Source organism: Bactrocera dorsalis, chromosome 1, assembly GCF_023373825.1.
Source record: "Bactrocera dorsalis isolate Fly_Bdor chromosome 1, ASM2337382v1, whole genome shotgun sequence".
NCBI lineage: Eukaryota > Metazoa > Arthropoda > Insecta > Diptera > Tephritidae > Bactrocera > Bactrocera dorsalis.
This window is the reverse complement of record NC_064303.1, coordinates 67,913,913-67,932,851: the sequence shown is the minus strand read 5'-3', so window position 1 is coordinate 67,932,851 and position 18,939 is coordinate 67,913,913. Positions and strand designations below refer to the sequence as shown.

Genomic DNA, 18,939 nt, shown 5'->3' with positions numbered 1-18,939 from the left:
GGCGTGCTAAGTCGATTTAGCCCTGTTCATCTGTCTGTACATACGTGAACTAGTCCCCCAGTTTTTGAGACAGTTTGCACTCGTATTTTTCCCCTCAAGAAACTGCTCATTTGTCAAAACCGGCGATATCGGGCCACTATAGCATACAAGTACGGCTGCCATACAATACAAAATGAATCAATCAGAATCAAGTGCTTGTATGGACAGCTATTTAATTTTGACAGATATCTTCAAAAATGTTGCATATGGTCTCTTCAAAATTAATCAATCAGAATCAAGTGCTTGTATGGACAGCTTTTTAATTTTCACAGATATCTTCAAAAATGTTGCATATGATCTCTTAAAAAAAAAAAACAAAAAAGTTCACAAAAATGTGTATGTTGCAAGTAAGTATAGTCTCTTAATTAAGGGGTCAGTACGGTAATCTTTTTTTCAAAACAAAAATTTTTTTTTTGTATTTTCTGTTCCTTTATACTCTTAGAATTAATATAGAAACCCACTTTACCATTGGAAGGTTTCGGAAAAGATCCACAAAATAATAATACCGCTCGACGTTCGGAGCGCTCGGAGTGCACTCCTCAAACTTTAAACGCGATTTTCTCAAAACACACTTTTATAAACTAGCGGACATGCCTCCGGTCGAACTACTAAGCCGATTTGCTTAATTTTTTTTTAATGTTCACAAAAAAACAATTTTCAATTGTTCATAAAATTGGTTACAATAATGCGATTAAAGTCAAATATGCGCCGTTTTGTTCGATGACGCGTTCCCAACGAGATGCCAACTTCATAATGCCCCTCTCTTAGAAGCTCGCTTCCCTATTGGCAAAAAACTCGGAGAGCCAATTTTCACAGGACTCTCTTGTGGCCAACTTCAGACTACCAAGCGCGTTCGCCATGGACAAAAACAGGTGGTAATCACCTCCCATCCGAGCTCACGGAGCTTCTGGCGCGTCACTAAAGATGTGTGTGGCCTGGCGTTGTCCTAATGAAAGACAATTCGGCCTCTGTTGATCAAAGATGGCCTCTTCTGCATGAGTGCTGCCTTCAAGCGGTCCAGTTGTTGGCAGTACAGGTCCGAATTGAGCGTTTGGCCATAGGGGAGCAGCTCATAGTGGATTATTCCCTGCCAATCCCACCAAACACACAGAAGAACCTTCCTGGCCGTCAATCCAGGCTTGGCCACCGTCTGGGCCGCTTCACCGCTTTTCGACCACGACCGTTTGCGCCTTACGTTATCGTAAGTGACCCACTTTTCATCGCCAGTCACCATACGCTTCAAAAACGGGTCGATTTTGTTGCGATTCAGAAGCGATTCGCATGCGTCGATACGGTCAAAGATGTTTTTTTGCGTCAATTCGTGTGGCACCCATACATCGAGCTTCTTAGTGACTCCAAGCTTCTTCAACTGGTTTATAACGGCTCTTAACCGATGCTACGCACAGTGTGAGATTTAGTCAATCTAGCATCTCAAAATTAATTTTTATATGAAGTTGTAGAGATATGAACTTGAAATTTGGCACGATCGTTAAGAAGATTATAAGCTTCAATATGGTGGAAGACAACTAGTTCCAACTAGTGTCAAAGGGGACTAGTTCCGAAATATCCTCCAAAAAACACTAGTTGAGGACAATTTTTTTACACATTCATATTCAAAATTTCTTATTTTTTTCTCTTCTAACTAAAACTTGTCGATATATTGATATAATCACCCACATACAACCATTTCTATAAAATTCTTTAAGTTTCGAACTTTAGTTTTCGATGATTCTTTGCAAATGAGAAAAATAAAAAGTTAATGTTGTTTCAATGTTAAATTAATTGATATCTAAAACATAATAAAAAGGAAAAACTAAAACATTCAACGAAAGTTCTTAAAAGAATGGAAAATATTCAAAATAAGATATTAATCAAAAACCAAAATAAAGAAATTATACGAGTATACAAATTATACAAAAGTAAAAAGCGAAAAGTAGAAATAAAAAAAATAAGGAATTTATACAAAAATAAAAATTCCAGAGAGCTGCAAGCAAAGTTTTTTATACTAAATCATCAAATTCATCATTTAGTTGGGTGTCAGGCAGAAGTGCAATGACCTCAGAAGGTAAAGTAGAAGGCTTGGTTTTTGGGTGCAAACGTAAACTTGCAATCAAAGGGTCTGACGTGATAAGCAACCTTTGCAATAAATCTATGTTGGTGTCAACTCGGGACGTTTTTCTTATGAATAGTTCGCGATACTGTCTCGACTCTTTATTGCGTGCTTCTTGCGCTCAGAAAAGTTTCCTATGGGAAGAATGCATGAAGAAATCATAGCTCCTCCATGAAACAATATTTTGTGGAGAGTTACTGGCATATAATACCAAGGATGTAAACTCAAATAAAGCTCTCTTGTTTCTGACGCAAAATTTTGGAACGCATACACATATATTGATAAAATAGCCGCTGCTTATGCAAAGAAACCGCTTGATCAGATCGACATTTATGCCTGTAATATTCGATGTCTTTTTTGTTTCTTTGAAAAATCTTCTGGCCGTATTGCCATCATTTGTGTTTCCTGTTTTCTGTTTTGACATATCCACAAGAAGACCCATTTCGTTCCTAAACTTGTATTTTTTTCTTCCTTCTTGCAACGCTCTCCTTATTTTCATCGCCTGATACGTACCATTTTTCTATTTCCAATCGGTAAGAAATGTGCAACAAGCACTCCATAAACCTTATGTAGGCATGTAGAGGTAAAAGACCAACAGCAAGCATATTTTCATCGATTTCGCGCAGTGATAAGGCATTCATGTCGTTCATAGTTTTTGGAGTTGCACCACATAAATAGCACGCCTGCGATAACGTGTAATTTGAAAGAGCGGTGCAGACTTTGCCGTCAATCATACATAGAATTAAATTGACCGTGAAACTATAACCGTGAAGCTCAAAGCTAGTTGGTTTCAAAACAGAAATTTGCTGCCGAATATGCTCCACTTCCGCTTTAATGACCTCACGCGTCTCTTTCGTGAAATTTGATCGGTCTACAATATCTTGTCGAAGACGCAGCTGGATTTTGTCAAAAAATATGTTTCCTTCCTTCAGCTCCAGAGTTAAGTTGAAGAGGCGCCATCGAAAGAGAAAACATGCTTTTGTCTGACATGTTGTCATCCGAAAATTTTTGCTTGTAACGGTTCTGTTCAGCTCCATCGCATCCCCATTTTATTAGTATGCTTAATTGATCCTGAATGGCAGGGAACGACTTAAAAACCTCATATTGTGCATCTATTACTCTTTTCACCGTGTGGTCTATTAAGGATTGCAAATTGATTTTGGTATATGTTTCAGTAACAGTAACAAGGCTTGGGTAGCACAATAATTTTGATTGCTTAACGAGGTTATAGCATGGATACAATTTCGGACTGTATGGTATCGTATGCAATCGAATTCCACGGTATTGCTGAGTTGATAAATTTTCGTCTACGATCATGGCCAGTGCTTGATCTGGTGTAAGACTTTTCTTTTCAGTAAGTCTTACCCTTCCTCTTTTTATAGCTGTACTTCTCGAAGGGGATGAAGCCGACAACTCTTTGACAATGTTTGCTGAGTTTTCTACAGGATCTCAGATACATTGCGGTAGCCATAGTTAATTGTTCCGAAGCTACATTTGATATTAACTCTTTGCATTTCCGTTTTTGTGTACTCGAAGTACTTTCAGCAAACTCTTTTTCTAGCCTTTCGCGTTGAGGTATTTGTTTTGAAGCTGATGGTGCGTGATCAAGAGCAAAATCAACAGCCGAAATTTTTGAACTTAGCCAAATAGCATTGTCATGCATAAATCTTGCTTTATCACTGTGAGATTTGCTCCATCGCGATTGAAATTGGAAGCAAAGCTTTTTTATACGACCTTTAATTTTGGTATCGTCAACATCTGGTCTAAAAATTGATATAACGTGCTTTTCAACCGCTTCTGTTTTTTCGCTTTTCCCCTTGCTCAACCAAATCCAAAATAGCTCCTCTCGGGATATTTCACTCATACTAAAAAAAGGCAAAAAATGGGCAGGATTTTTTTTTTTAGTTTGTTTTGGGCACATTAACAAAGATTCTGCTGGCATTCCCATCACGGAACTCCGTGGGACTGGAAGTTGTAGTCTATCAAATATTTGAAAACTTTAATATTTGTCTTACCTACTTCCTATCAGTTTCTTCTTCTTGGCTTTTGGATTCAGTACTGCATCTTCCGCTGTCATACCTCCATCGTCAGCGTCTTTATTTGTCATGCCTTCATTTGGCTCTTCATCAGGCGGGTCAAGATCCATTGTTGCATCTGTAACAAGACTCCCTCCTTCCTCCGAAGTGAGGACTCTCCCGGGAAATAAAACGCCTCCTAAAGTCTTCTCTTCCCGTATGTAATAAAACTCCTTGTTTAAAGTCATTATCTAAATTTCTATCTTTCCAAGATTCCTTTTGTTCTTCTGATTTCTTCTTTTCTGCCAGGATTCACGCGTTTTGATCCCAATTACAAAAAAAAAATTTAAATTCCGTCGGATTCTTTCAAAGAATGTTTTACAGTATATAAAGCACCATTTACTACAACGGGAAGATTGTTATATGCCTGATTGCTATCCGATTTTGCCAATTTGGCGCTAATGTAACGTAAAAATGTTAAAAGAGCCCTAGTATCAAAGTTAGTTGCAATTGGTCGAGTAGGTACGGAGATATGTGATTTTATCCAAATGAGAGCGGTGCCATCCCTATCGCAACCTTTAAAAGTTCGATGAAGATCCGACGTTTTCGAGCCAAATTTTGTTCAACGACTAGACCCATTCCTGGCTCAATGGGTGTGTAAACAACAAAAATTGTTGGATTTGGGACCAAGAGCAACCTGAAGAAATTCAAGAGTTGCCATTTCATTCAGAAAAAACAATGGTTTGGTGTGGTTTGTGGAATCATCGATCCATATTTATTAAAAAATTATGCCTGTGAGAACGTAACCGAAAATTGAAGCCACTGATATCGGCCACATTTGGTTTAAACAAGACGGCGCTGCCTCTCACTCATCGCATCAATCAATGGATTTATTGATAGAACACTTCGGTAAGCAGATAATATCTCTTTTGGGACGGTCGATTGGCCACCAACTTCGTTTGACATAAACCCTTAGATTTTTTCCTTTGGGGATATGTAAAGTCTAAAGTCTATGCGGACAATCTCGCTTCTTTTCAGGCCTTGGTGCAAAATATCAGACATGCCATCGACAGTTACCTGTCGAAATGCTCGAACGAAAGATGAAACATATGAGAGGTGGCCACGACCAATATTTGAAAGAGATAATCTTCAAGAAATAAATGTCAAAGAATGTTTTCTCGAATGATAATAAGCATTCCCTATTAAATTTGAAGTTTCAATGCTTTTTCTTTAAAAAAGTAGACAATCTTGAAATAGGGTGGTCCATCATGATTGTTATAATTATTATTATATTAGAGATCAAATACCCAATTAGTTTAATTTTTTTTATTAAATTTTGGTTCGTTTAATATTTAATTTGCTTATATCAAATTTTATATTATGCACCAATATTGTATATTGTAAAGCCAACCGAAAGCTTGACCTTTTTATATGGGCCCAGAATTAAGATTGGTCCAATTTGATTCATTTTGGCATCACGACATATTATTACCAGAAAAAGAAGCTCAATTAAGACTTACAAATTTACTGATACTATAGTATAAAGTATTCCAGAAATTATAATCTATTATTATGTAAATGGGAGCTAGAAATATTGACCGGGTTTTAAGAGAACTATTGATCTGATGTTAACCAACTGGTTCTTGGCACTGAGGTTCACATATATCGTCGATGACATATTAGAAGATATACGTTTCGAAAAGCAATGCGTTGATGACATACGCAAGCTGCGCATAGAAGAAATTACATTTCAGAAGCTACGTGTAGAAGATATACTCTTCGAGAAGTGTTGCGTTGATGACATATCGAAAGAAGATAAGCTGCGCGTAGAAGACATCGCCTTTGGAAAGCTGCGCGTGGAAGATATAACCTTCGAGAAACCTCGATGACATATCAAAAGATGGAAAGCTGCGCGTAGAGGAAATTACTTTTGAGGAGAAATGCACATTTAATGATGTGAACAAGAAAATGTCTCCTTTGGAAATTGAGGAGAATGCAAAAAATGAGATAATAGATCTTGCAGAAAGAGATGTTGAAGTAATAGCTGCGCGTAGAGAAAATTACTTTTGAGGAGCAATGCACATTTAATGATGTAAACAATAAAATGTCTCCTTTGGAAATTGAGGAGAATGCAAAAAATGATATAATAGATCTTGCAGAAAGGGATGTTGAAGTTGATGACACAACGGAAGAGTCGACAACTAAATGGGGTAAAAAACCATGAATCCTGGCAGAAAAAAAGAAATCAGAAGAACAAAAAGAATCTTGGAGAGCTAAAAATTTAGATAATGACTTTAAACAATGAATTTTATCACATACGAGAAGAGAAGACTTTAAGAGGCGTTTTATTTCCCGGGGGAGTCCTCACTTCGGAGGAAGGAGGGAGTCTTGTTACAGATGCAACAATGGATCTTGACCCGCCTGATGAAGAGCCAAAGGAAGACATGACAATTAAAGACGCTGACGATGGAGGTATGACAGCGGAAGATGCAGTACTGAATCCAAAAGCCAAGAAGAGGAAATGGGTGAGATGTCTACGAACCAAACACATACAACAATCACCGAAAGACGAATGCACTGAAAAGGAGAAGACTAAAGTGCGAACAAAGAAGGGTCACATCAAAGGTACACCGTCGTCCGATGTAAAAGAAGAAAAGTCGGCAAGATACCTTTATAGCGAATTTGAAGAAATAGTTATGAGCAAACTATCATTAATTCAGCATAGAAAGGCGCATAGCCTTCGTGAACGTCACTTAGTTGACCAACATGACACGATCACAAACTGTAGTTACTTTTGTCGCCCGGGAAAACATGTTCGTTGCTACCAAAGGACGGACAACAACATTATATTTAAAACTTTTATATATTTCACAAATGTTAAATAAGATAAGAAAAATCTTACTATTGTAATAATAATAATACAGTCCACATATATTAGATAAGGCAGAGCCAATACAAAACATACAAGTTAATACAACAAGTATTTATTTCAACAATATTCATTGCGACATTGTAGTTGTTAAAGTTCAATAACTTAAAAGTTGACACAACAAATATTTATTTCAACATAACAACAACCATTGCAACAATGTTGTTGTTAAAGTTGAATAACATAAACAAACATCCGCTGCAACTCCCAAATTTGATCGACATTATTGCTGATCAATAAATAATAATATCAACAACAATAATCAACTTCAATTCTGCTGACCATTCAACATCCGTTAAACTCTGCCGACGCCGCTGCCGTTGAACCACAGCTAGCTTAGGGTATTTTTAAGATTCTATGTTTCCGTTTCTTTTAAAAACTCAATAAAGAAGAACTTAACTTACATAAATAAATACATAACAAGTAAGGAAGGGCTAAATTCGGGTGTCACCGAACATTTTATACTCTCGCTTGATAAAGTGATAATCGAGATTTAAGTATCCGTCATTTACATATTTTTTTATTTTGCTGTAAAATTAATTAGAATTAAATTCTGAGAGATTTGCCGATATTTTCGGTGAAAAATTAGGTTAGGTTAGGTTAGGCACTGAGTTCTTCGTGTTCGATATCAGGGACCTTGAAAAGTTATAGTCCGATCACGACAATTTTTCCACAAGGGATACCTCAGCTCAAATACCGTATTTGTGTAAAGTTTTATTCGGCTATCATCATTGCTTCCTATGTATATATTATACAGAGAAGGCATCAGATGGAATTCAAAATAGCGTTATATGGGAAGAAGGCGTGGTTGTGAACCGATTTCACCCATATTTCGTACATGTTATCAGAGTGTTAAGAAAATATTATATACCGAAATTCATTGAAATCGGTCGATTAGTTCCTGAGATATGGTTTTTGGTCCATAAGTGGGCGAAGCCACGCCCATTTTCAATTTTTAAAAAAAAGCCTGAATGCGGCTTCCTTCTGCCATTTCTTCCGTAAAATTTCGTGTTTCTGACGTTTTTTGTTAGTCGGTTAACGCACTTTTAGTGATTTTCAACATAACCTTTGTATGGGAGGTGGGCGTGGTTATTATCCGATTTCTTCCATTTTTGAACTGTATATGGAAATGCCTGAAGGAAACGACTCTATAGAGTTTGGTTGACATAGCTATAGTAGTTTCCGAGATATGTACAAAAAACTTAGTAGGGGGCGGGGCCACGCCCACTTTTCCAAAAAAATTACTTCCAAATATGCTCCTCCCTAATGTGATCCTTTGTGCCAAATTTCATTTTAATATCTTTATTTATGGCTTAGTTATGACACTTTATAGGTTTTTGGTTTCCGCCATTTTGTGGGCGTGGCAGTGGGCCGATTTTGCCCATCTTCGAACTTAACCTTCTTATGGAGCCAAGAAATACGTGTACCAAGTTTCATCATGATATCTCAATTTTTACTCAAGTTACAGCTTGCACGGACGGACGGACAGACGGACGGACGGACAGACAGACATCCGGATTTCAACTCTACTCGTCACCCTGATCACTTTGGTATATATAACCCTATATCTGACTCTTTTAGTTTTAGAACTTACAAACAACCGTTATGTGAACAAAACTATAATACTCTCTTTAGCAACTTTGTTGCGAGAGTATAAAAATATATGCATTTATATGCAACATACATACATGTATGAGGCACGTATGCATTAATATGTAATATGCATGCACTCAAAAAATATAATCAGGGGTGTTGTGGAATCTGATAGTTGTCGGAATCAGAATTGAAACTGATCAAAAAAAGCAATAGGTGTCATGAATTCAGACATTATTGGTTTGATATTCGAAACAGAATTTGTATCGGTTTTGGGTGTCACGGAAACCAATTTTATTGGTTTTGCTGTCAGAAACAAAACAAGAAGATAGTCGCATACAGATTTGAAATGGATGTTAAGAAATCAAGTTATTTTATTGTTACGAATTGATTTATCTTTATTTCTATAGGATAAAACATGAGAATAAAATGAAACGAAATGTCTTAATTATTGAGTTTTGGAAAAAAATGCAGATATTTAAGGAGGGAGCCTACTTTAGAGGCTTCAAAGATGTTTTTTTGGGAGGGAAAGAAATAATTCAATAAAGCGAAATTTCTAGGGTTTATAGTTATCACCAAAACAAATGTTACTTTATGTTGTTTAAACATATGTTCAAACTTAACTTTTCTTAGTTTGTTTAAGTTTAAATAGAAGATAATTTAATGCCAAAGATAATAAACTTTGCCACAATTCCATACGTTTCGTTTTTTTCAATCCTGCCCGCCAATTAAAAAAAATCGTAAAAATGAAAAACCGAGTGAAAGTTTTAACTCTCTGCCCAAGCGCTCATACATATGTAAGTATCTGCCAGACGCTCGGTCACTATTTCTCTTCTAGCTTCGAGAATATTCTGAATTCCCATCTATAACTTTAGTGACATATTCTAAGATAATTTTTAAAGAGATTAATTGTTTTTTGCTTAATAATTCAATTTTTTGAAGCTTCTAAAGCAAGCTCCCCCTTTAAAGAAGATTTACAAAACGTAATAAACGTAACTTAACACCCTAATGCCTCTTTATTCATTTGATAAATATCATCTCTTAAAATCTTTCTTTAATTCGGAACTCATTAAAAACTTTAATAGGATTGCTTCCAAATGTATGCATTTGCAAGCTTTGTCACATTAGTAAACAGCTGGTTCGAATATTGGTTTTGCGTATGTTCGAAAAGACGAAAATCCAATCAGATTCTGTGACACCATTGATAAACAGAATTGATTTGCAATTCTCACAGCTAAGCAATTCTGTCTTGGATTCCACAACACCCCTGAATAAACATATTTACTTAGGTTTGGGCAATTGATTACAAATGCACATATGCACTTGAAAACAACCCAAACCATGCAACATAAATACGAGTATATATGACAACACACACACACACATATGTATGGTTGAAAACAACCCCATGTGGTGTGCTGTACATACATATATATGTATATATTAAATTAGATAACTAAGAGCTCAAAAATAGTATATAAGGTTTACAAATTTAAAAATAAAATTAGAATGAAATATCTATCAGCTTGAATAAGGTTTTTGTTTTCCCCCCACCAGTGATGAGGATCTAAAGAATCTTATTTATGTTTTAATGTTTGATCTTACAAATCAAACAGTTTGATTCTATAACTCAAACAATGTATGTTTTGTACTGCCTCTGCCTTATCTAATATATGTGGACTGTATCAATAGTAAGATTTTTCTTATCTTATTTAACATTTGTGAAATATACATACATATAAAAGGTTTAAATATAATGTTGTTGTCCTCCTTTGGTAGCAACGAACATTTCAATTTTGAACAACTGTGACCCACCAAAACAAGACTCCGGTCTGTTCAGTTGGCGCAAACGAGAGTCAATCATACAAGGCATCTCATTAAGTACCATAGAAATTTCTTCTATACACAGAACCTGAACGCTTGCTATAGGTGGCGCATCCCTCTCAAATCATTTCCTTCAAACGATTCTCTCGATGTAGAAGGCCTCTTTCCCATTATTCAGTTTCCATGCCACTTCTTACGGGTAATATTTGATCAATACTGTGAGAAGGCGATCACAACTTTAAGGGGTATTATACTGTATAATTTAAAAAAAAATCGATTTTTTTCATATATCCAAAGGACTTTTACAAATTAAAATTATTTTAAGAGCTACAGTTACTTTAGTGATGCAGTACCTAGCCCGGTAGGTAGGTAGACTCACTTTTTTAAACGCGTTTTTCTCAAAACTAATTTTTTCGACACGGTACCGGCATTATCTCAAGTCCTATACAACCGATTTACTTGAAATTTTGTGTGAACCTTCTTTATATAATCCTTTATCCTTTATCTTTATATAATCCTTAATCCATTTTTTTTTATATTTTAAAAAATTCATGAAATGATTTATATTTTCAGGCAGTCGCCATTTTTCAAAAAATTGTTTTTCGTGTTCCCTGAGGTAGGAACTATAACAGCATCCTTATTGATTAAGAATTTCTTTTGACTTTTTTTTCAGACCACCAGTAGAGTCAGGATCAATGTCATCAGGATGCGCCATTTTTTACACCTGTCTCTCCCCCCTCTAATTATTTTAATTTTTAATATTTTTTGTAAATTTTTTTCATGTATTCTTAATATATCAATAAAAACACCATACAAAATGGATAGTAAAAATATTTTTTTTTTTTTTTTAATAAAATTCAAAAAACTGCCCAAAATTTGATTTCTAGGGTAGAATACCTCCTTAAGCAACTGGTTTGGTGACCTACTTAAACTTGTGTGAGCGCGACACTGTAGCTCAAATATTATAAGTTTTATATCGGTATTCTGCGTGAGACGATTGTCCCATGTCTCTAATTGTCACAATAGTGATTTGAAGTGTGCTCGCCCAATCTACGCAATCTGCGTCAACTACCGTGGGATAAGCCTCCTTAACATCGCGTATAAGTCTCGAGGGTATTTGTGGGTATTGGCCCTTATCAGTGTGGCTTTAGATCTGCAAATCAACAACTGACCAAATATTCACCATGCGTCTTGGAAAAGACCAGTGAAAAGAGAATCGACACTCACCATCTCTTCGTCGATTTCAAAACTGCCTTTGACAGCACGAAAAGGAGCTGCCTTTGTGCCGCTGTGTAAACTGACGTTGAGCAACACCGAAAGCTCCGTTAGGATCGGGAAGAACCTCTCCGACCCGCTCGATACCAAATGAGGTTTCAGACAGAGCGACTCTCTTTCGTGTGACTTCTTCTACCTATTTCTGGAGAAAATAAGTCAAGCTATGCGGTATAAAGTCAACCGGAAATTTGAAAATCTTTATATTAGGTATATATGGTGGCTAAAGAAAATATTGACCCGATTACACCCATTTTTAGCACACAGACTTAGCATAATCCGGAAAGGATTTTCTCTGAATTTCAATTTTATATCTCACACATTGAACGATATTTTCGGTAAAAAGCCAATTATAGACACTGGGATTCACATATTCGGTACCTAGGCTATTCGTGCAAAGTTTTAACCCGTTATAATAATTCATTTTTGATTTGTACACAGAAAAGTAAGTACCTAATGGAATTTAAAATTGTGTGAAATGTCACGTACCAATTTTGGTTAAAATTTGCCGGGCGGGTCTTGGGATATGTGATTTCACTTAAAAGTAGGCGGTGTCACGCCCATCGTATAAATTTGTCCCTGGCTCTTTTAAAGCTCTCTCAACTTTAAAGTGAACTAAACTATTACACTCTATAGCAACATGTTTCAAGAGTATGCAAATTGTATTAATTCAACGTATAAATAAATCACATACTAATTTTTTTAAATAAATAATAATTCCTTCATTAAAAAAGTTATGGAAATCGAAATTTTAGTATTTACAGGTATTCAATAGTACTTCAACCGCATATTTTTTCTAACGAATCGAGTTAATATCCTTCTACGATTTTCAACTAAAATACATTTGAGTTAGAAACTAATAAATGTTAAATATTTTTCCAAAAACAATCTTTTCGACACTCACCTCATATTCTTCTACACTATTAATATTTTCAACAACACTAGTAGCCAGTTTTTTCAATTTTTCTCCTTGACTTTCTTCAATCATCCACTTATTACTTTTTGAAAGTTCAGAAAGTGCATAAAGCAAAGTTTCCAGTCTGCTATTATATCCATCAAAACTCACAGGTAAACATTTTATTAATCTCTTAATCGCTGATTTTTCTACCAATTCATCTGAAAAATAAACAAACAATATCACAACTATATATCTCATTATTGGCGTACATAAACTTGAAGAAAATATAAACAAATTATAGTGTTGGAAACTATCTTTATGCAGTCACAACAACAAAAATCGAAGACAAAGCGTCTTAAGATTTAACTTACACATTTTGCAATTCGGTTAACTTAAAATTATTTATCCTATATTAGAAAAGATATTTCAATCAGGGACTTTAACAGTTACGGGAAACGGGTAAAAATCAAGATTAATAATTATTTTATATTTTTTATACGCAATTAGAGTTGAAATGTAAGCTTTTTCTATTGTTTTGACAAATTACACTCTCAAGCTATTACTTTCAAATCGCAAGGGCAAAACAAACAGCTTACTTTTTAACGCTTATTGCGTAAGAGCTATATAAAACTCACCGCATAATTATTATTATGTGAGCAATAAATAAAAGTTATCAACAGAGCGGTTATTTGCTTCGAATTGGATATTGAAAACGCATTTTTTTAATACCTAAAGCATGTTCAAAAAATTTTGCATCTTAAGGCATATTCTTACATTTTATTCGAAAACAAAAGAGAATTCCTTATTTTGTTTACACAAGCCAAAACCCCTATTTCAATATGGAGCTACATAAGCACCGATAGGAACAGCAAACTGCGCCATATTTTTTCCCGCTCATTTGAAATTTCTCTTCAGTAATGTTTGGAATTTTATCATGGAAAAATATACGATGTAACGAGTTGAAATTATTAAAATTTATTATCGAAATTTGGAGTCAAAGGCCTCAACTTTAAGATTTATGGTCGTCATAATTGTCCTGTCAGATCAACAATTGACCGTCTAGTTGGAAAAATTTGAATCCACAGGCACAGTACAAAATATTCCCGTGCCAGTCAGACAAAGAAATGCCCGTAGTGTCAAGAATATTGCTTCCACTAGCGCATCAATTGAGGAAGACCCAGATCTGTCTCTCACACGTCGTTATTAAGTGTCGGGCATCTCTGTGACGTCGTTGTCATAAATTTTGCGCAAACATCTTGGTCTATATCCTTACAAGATAAAATGGATGCAAGAACTGAAGCCCCTTGACCACCAAAATCGTCGTTTGTTCGTGAGTTATGCTGAGCAACTTGAAAATGATACGAATTTTCATCGAAAAATCATCTTCAGCTTTGTCAATAAGCAAAATATATGTTATTGATCAAGCTTGGAAAATATGGATTCTAACAGGACGGCGCCATAACATAACGCCACAGAGCGACTGTCACAATCGATTTATTGAAAGTTTGGTGAACGTGATTTTGACGATGTTAGACTATTTCCTGTGAAGCTACGTCTATGGTCTAAACAACAAGGCAGCTAATATCGAACGTGAAATTGCAGCAGTATCAGCCAATTTATGCTTGAAAACCGTCGAAACTTGGGTTCATTGTCTGGACTTCTGCAAGCGTGCACGTGGTGGTCATGCAAATTAGATCGAGTTCCATACATAATGACATCGAAAGTACTTTCGCAGGAATTAAAACTTTTGTAGCGCTTCTATTTAAAATTCATAATTCAGTTGATACATAAATTTTCCTGGCAGCAATGTAAAGAGTCAATTTTTGCAAATACATATGCAACGTGCTTACTTGATTACAGTGCCGTCTTAGCCTCGAGGCAAATAAGGCAAGTGCCTATGGGCCCATCGGTACTTAGGGGCCCACTAAAAAAATTAGAACAACAAATTTGTACTTGTTGAAAGACAATGCAAAAAAAAATTATATGTATGATCGCGACGCAGCGTAAATAAAAATAACAAAAAAAAAATTACTCAAAATTATTTATTTGCTTATGCCAGCCACTTGAAAAGCCGCTTAAACAACAACAATTGCTCAGAAAAGCAACCGGCGTCAAAGCAAAATTTTTTTTTTCAGCAATTAAAATATTTTTCAAGGGTAGGCTTCAGCAGAAGCACATCATGTCGGCGCCACAGATTAACCGTTATGTCATTCAGACAAAATTATATACGGGCAGACAAAAAATATAAGAATATTTGCTTCTGCTGAAGACAATTTACAACAGTGGTCAGCAAAATTTCTTTTCCAAGCCCATGGGCTTGCAGCAGTCGACGCTCTGCTGACACACATGTTCCATAAACTACTTCGCGCAAGGCACGATGATGTGTGTTCGGCTATTGCGTCGCTGCTAGTACTGCAAACAATGTACTACAAACATGAACACAAATACAAGCACAAAAGCAGCAAAAACGCATACATGCTACAAGGCCCTCAGTAGCGTTTGCGTGCCTCTGATTTACAATAACAATTATGTTACGATCAATAATGAACATTTGTGCAAACAAGAAACTGTTAAATTCTTTTTTTCTGTTATTTTTATGGCATTGCAGCAGCGCATTTTGCGAGAAGCATTTGAGAAGCATTTTTTCTATTTAAAATTTAAATTCACTTGTGCAAATGCTCTTAAGCTGTGAAGTGCTTTAAATAATTAATAATATTAGTAATATAAAGAATTCATTCATAACCGGAATTTTCTCAATATAGTGTTTTCCGTAACAAAAAGGTATGTACCTATTCAAATTATTATTTTTATTCATTATTTATTTTTTTTTATTTAAGGAAAATAATATGTCTGACAAAAAACATGAAAGTGGAGCACAAAAACGTAAAAAACGAGAAGAAAACGCTGCTAAGCACAATAAGCAATTGAAAAAAACACCAAAACTATTCCAACATGGTTTTACTCGCAAATCTGAGAATCAATCTCAGCATCCCACCACAACAATATCTACTATAGAGCCAGAACCGAGAACTGTACAGTGTATAGAACAGATTGGCGAAAAACAAGATGAAAGAAATTTTAAAGGTGCAGAAGAGAAAAATGAGGATGCGGTCTTAGATTGCATAACCGAATGTAATTTAGCAATGGAAAAAGAAATGGAATACCGGAGTTATATTGGTTTATGGAAAAATATCACAAACGAAGTACAAGAATTTTGGTGTACTAGGGATTCAAAAGAATGTCAACATTTTGAAAGTAACTTTTCTGCTTCATTACGACATTGTGGCAACGGTGAAAATCGAAATCTTACCAGTTCTATTTTTTTTCATAACCATATAAGTGGGTGCAAAATTAAAAGAGAGTGGCTAATGTATTCTCCATCTAATGGGAATGTTTACTGTTTAGCATGTGTTCTCTTTGGTGTTTCTCAAAAACAATCACAATTTTAAAATGGATTTTCCGATTGGAAGAATGCTGCGCAACGAATTCAAATGCACGAGAAAAGTGAAGCATCGAACATGTGTGCAGACATTGATACGCAGGCGCAGTACTCTTGGACGGATTGATTCCTCTTTGGAGATTCAATTCAACAAAGAAAGAGAATATTGGGTAAATGTATGTCATCGGATTGTGTCAGTCATAAAATTTATTTCATCTCGTGGATTAGCATTTCGTGGGCAGAATGAAATACTTGGTTCATAACATAATGGTAACTATTTGGGTATTGGCTAAATGGGTATCAGCCTTCCCACTTCTGCCCGTCAACATCATCCCACACATACGTATGCAACACTGATTCGCCACATTCCCCACACTCATCATCACTTTCTTCACATCATCCACCACGCTCTAACACACACACACAATGACATCACACACCAACATCTACTTTCGCCGAAGAAATGTACAAAAAGGACGGACACCTTGTTTAAGATTATTCTGGCGCTACGATATCGGCCTAATCGACGCGATTCCTCTTTTTTCCTCCTTCCGCTTTTTTCTAAAATTCAAATTTTTATACTTTATATCCTGTGAAACAATAAATTACTAAATAACCACTTGAAGTGAAGTGAACGAATTCTTTTTAATATTCTTTTTGTATGAAATTATATGGTAAGTGCGAATTCATGCCACTGTAAATTTCCGAAAATGTTGTTACGTTATTTTGCATTTCAGGTGACGATATGTATGTATGTATGCTAGTAACTACGGTTGCATATAAAGCCGTTTAAGCATTAAGCAACGTTTTATTAAAACGGATATAAAATACTACGGTAAAAATTAAAAAAAAAAAAACGATATTAAAAAAAAAAATGTTATTATATCGCATACGCATGCTTACTTTTGTTTATGCAAACTCTCACCAAAAAGAGAATATTATCTCAGTATTCAAGTATTTACTTGTAAATTTCCCGGCAATACTCCCTCTGCTTCTTAAAGCAGAAAGCGAGATTGCTCAAATTAAGCAATAGGCGCAATAAAAAATTCTTAAGAAAGCATCAAAGAGAGAGAGTATAAACATACATATATATGTACATACGAGGGCTGTCCGATAAATAACCGACCTATCCATGATGCACGCGACTTTTTCAAAATTTTTTTTTTTATTTTTCTACATAGTCTCCTTGTAACTCCACACACTTCTCCCAGCGATGCTCAAATCTCTGCAACCCTTCCAAATAGTACTTGGCGTCTTTGTCTGCAAAATACGAGTTCACGAAAGAGATTGCCTCCTCATTTGAGGAAAATCTCTGGCCGCCGAGCGCAGTTTTAAGTTGAGGAAACAAAAAAAAATCGCTTGGTGCTAGATCCGGTGAATAAGGTGGATGGTCAAGCAGTTCGAACCGCAATTCGTGGATTTTCGCCATGGCGATTGTTGAGGTGTGAGATGGTGCGTTGTCTTGGTGGAACAAGACTTTCTTTTTTTGCAAGATAGTCGATAAAAATAATTCCATGGCTGTCCCAAAAAAAAACACTCGCCATCACTTTCCCAGCCGAATACACAGCTTTAGGTTTTTTTGGAGCTGGTTCCCCCTTTTCAATCCACTGTTTAGATTGGTTTTTTGTTTCAGGCGTATAATGATGAATCCAAGTTTCGTCTACAGTTATCAATCGGCGCCAAAACTCGGTCTTATTGCCTCTAAACTGAGCCAACAGAGCGCTGGAAATGTTCATGCGCGCACGTTTGTGGTCTAGCGTAAGCAAACACGGCACCCAACGCGCGGACAGCTTTCTCATGCCCAAATCTTGGTTTAATATGTGACAAACAGTTTCTTTTGACATCTTCATAATCTCAGCTATTTCCCTAACTTTAATCCGGCGGTCGTCTAGTACCAATTGATGAACTTTAGCGATGTTATCGTTAGTGGTTACAGTTTTTGGACGCCCAGGACGTTCATCATCTTCCAAGCTCCTGCGACCACGTTTAAATTCAGCTGCCCAAAATTTTACGGTGGTAAACGATGGTGCAGAGTCACCATACACAGAGTCCAACTCATCTTTGATTTGTAAAGGCGTATTGCCTCTCAAAAATAAAAATTTAATTACAGCTCGATATTCAATTTTTTCCATTTTAGGGAAATCACCGAAATAGACTCACAAAAACGACTGTCAACAGATAATTGCGCAAGATAAATTTCTGAAATTTTGGCGAGTAGCTACTATAATATGCACAATTTGAAGTAGAAACTTTTTTTACAGATGTGCCGCTAGCTTCACGTTGAGGTCGGTTATTTATCGGACAGCCCTCGTACATTTATAAATATCACTGTTAATATACATTAACACACATACGATAAATTATTTATATACATACAAACAAGTATATACTTACATTTAAATGCAGAGGTTAAATACCTGCATATTACAATTTCTATGTTCTTTGGTTTATTCGTACCGCCAAAATTAAATTTCTAGACGTACATTCTGTACATACATATGGCATATATGCGGTCATAGTTATACAAGAATATACAAACTACAAAACATATATCCCACATATAGGATACAATTAGTACATTAAAAAGTTATAATAAAAACTTTACATTTAAATTCTTCTTTTAAATTTATTTCACAAAATAAACTGTGTGCAATTTAAAACAAATTATATGATAACAATTTTCTTCTAAAGAAATACAGGTTTATATAAATAAACCATATATGTATATTACAGGTATATGAAACATACAACATACATACATATATTCACAGTCCTAATAGGCAAACAAATTTAATGACATACCGCTCTCTTGGTAAAAAA

General features: G+C 35.6%; 1 protein-coding gene across 4 annotated transcripts in view; it reads right to left on the bottom strand.

Annotated features, from left to right (window-relative positions):
• The window catches only part of LOC105224904 (LINE-1 retrotransposable element ORF2 protein), an 82,316-nt gene that overhangs the window by 4,883 nt on the left and 58,494 nt on the right, over positions 1-18,939 (bottom strand). The window contains exons 4-5 of one of the 4 annotated variants that reach the window (XM_049462617.1): positions 12,687-12,925; positions 343-12,615 (exon numbers count right to left, since the gene is read on the bottom strand). The exons of 1 other annotated variant lie outside the window; for it this stretch is intronic. In XM_049462617.1, the coding sequence (XP_049318574.1) occupies positions 12,592-12,615; positions 12,687-12,925 (263 nt within the window). In that variant the 3' untranslated portion in view covers positions 343-12,591. Of the gene's footprint in view, positions 1-342; positions 12,616-12,686; positions 12,926-18,939 lie in introns of those variants that run through there. 2 more of the 4 variants (XM_049462615.1, XM_049462616.1) reach the window with 2 other exon arrangements.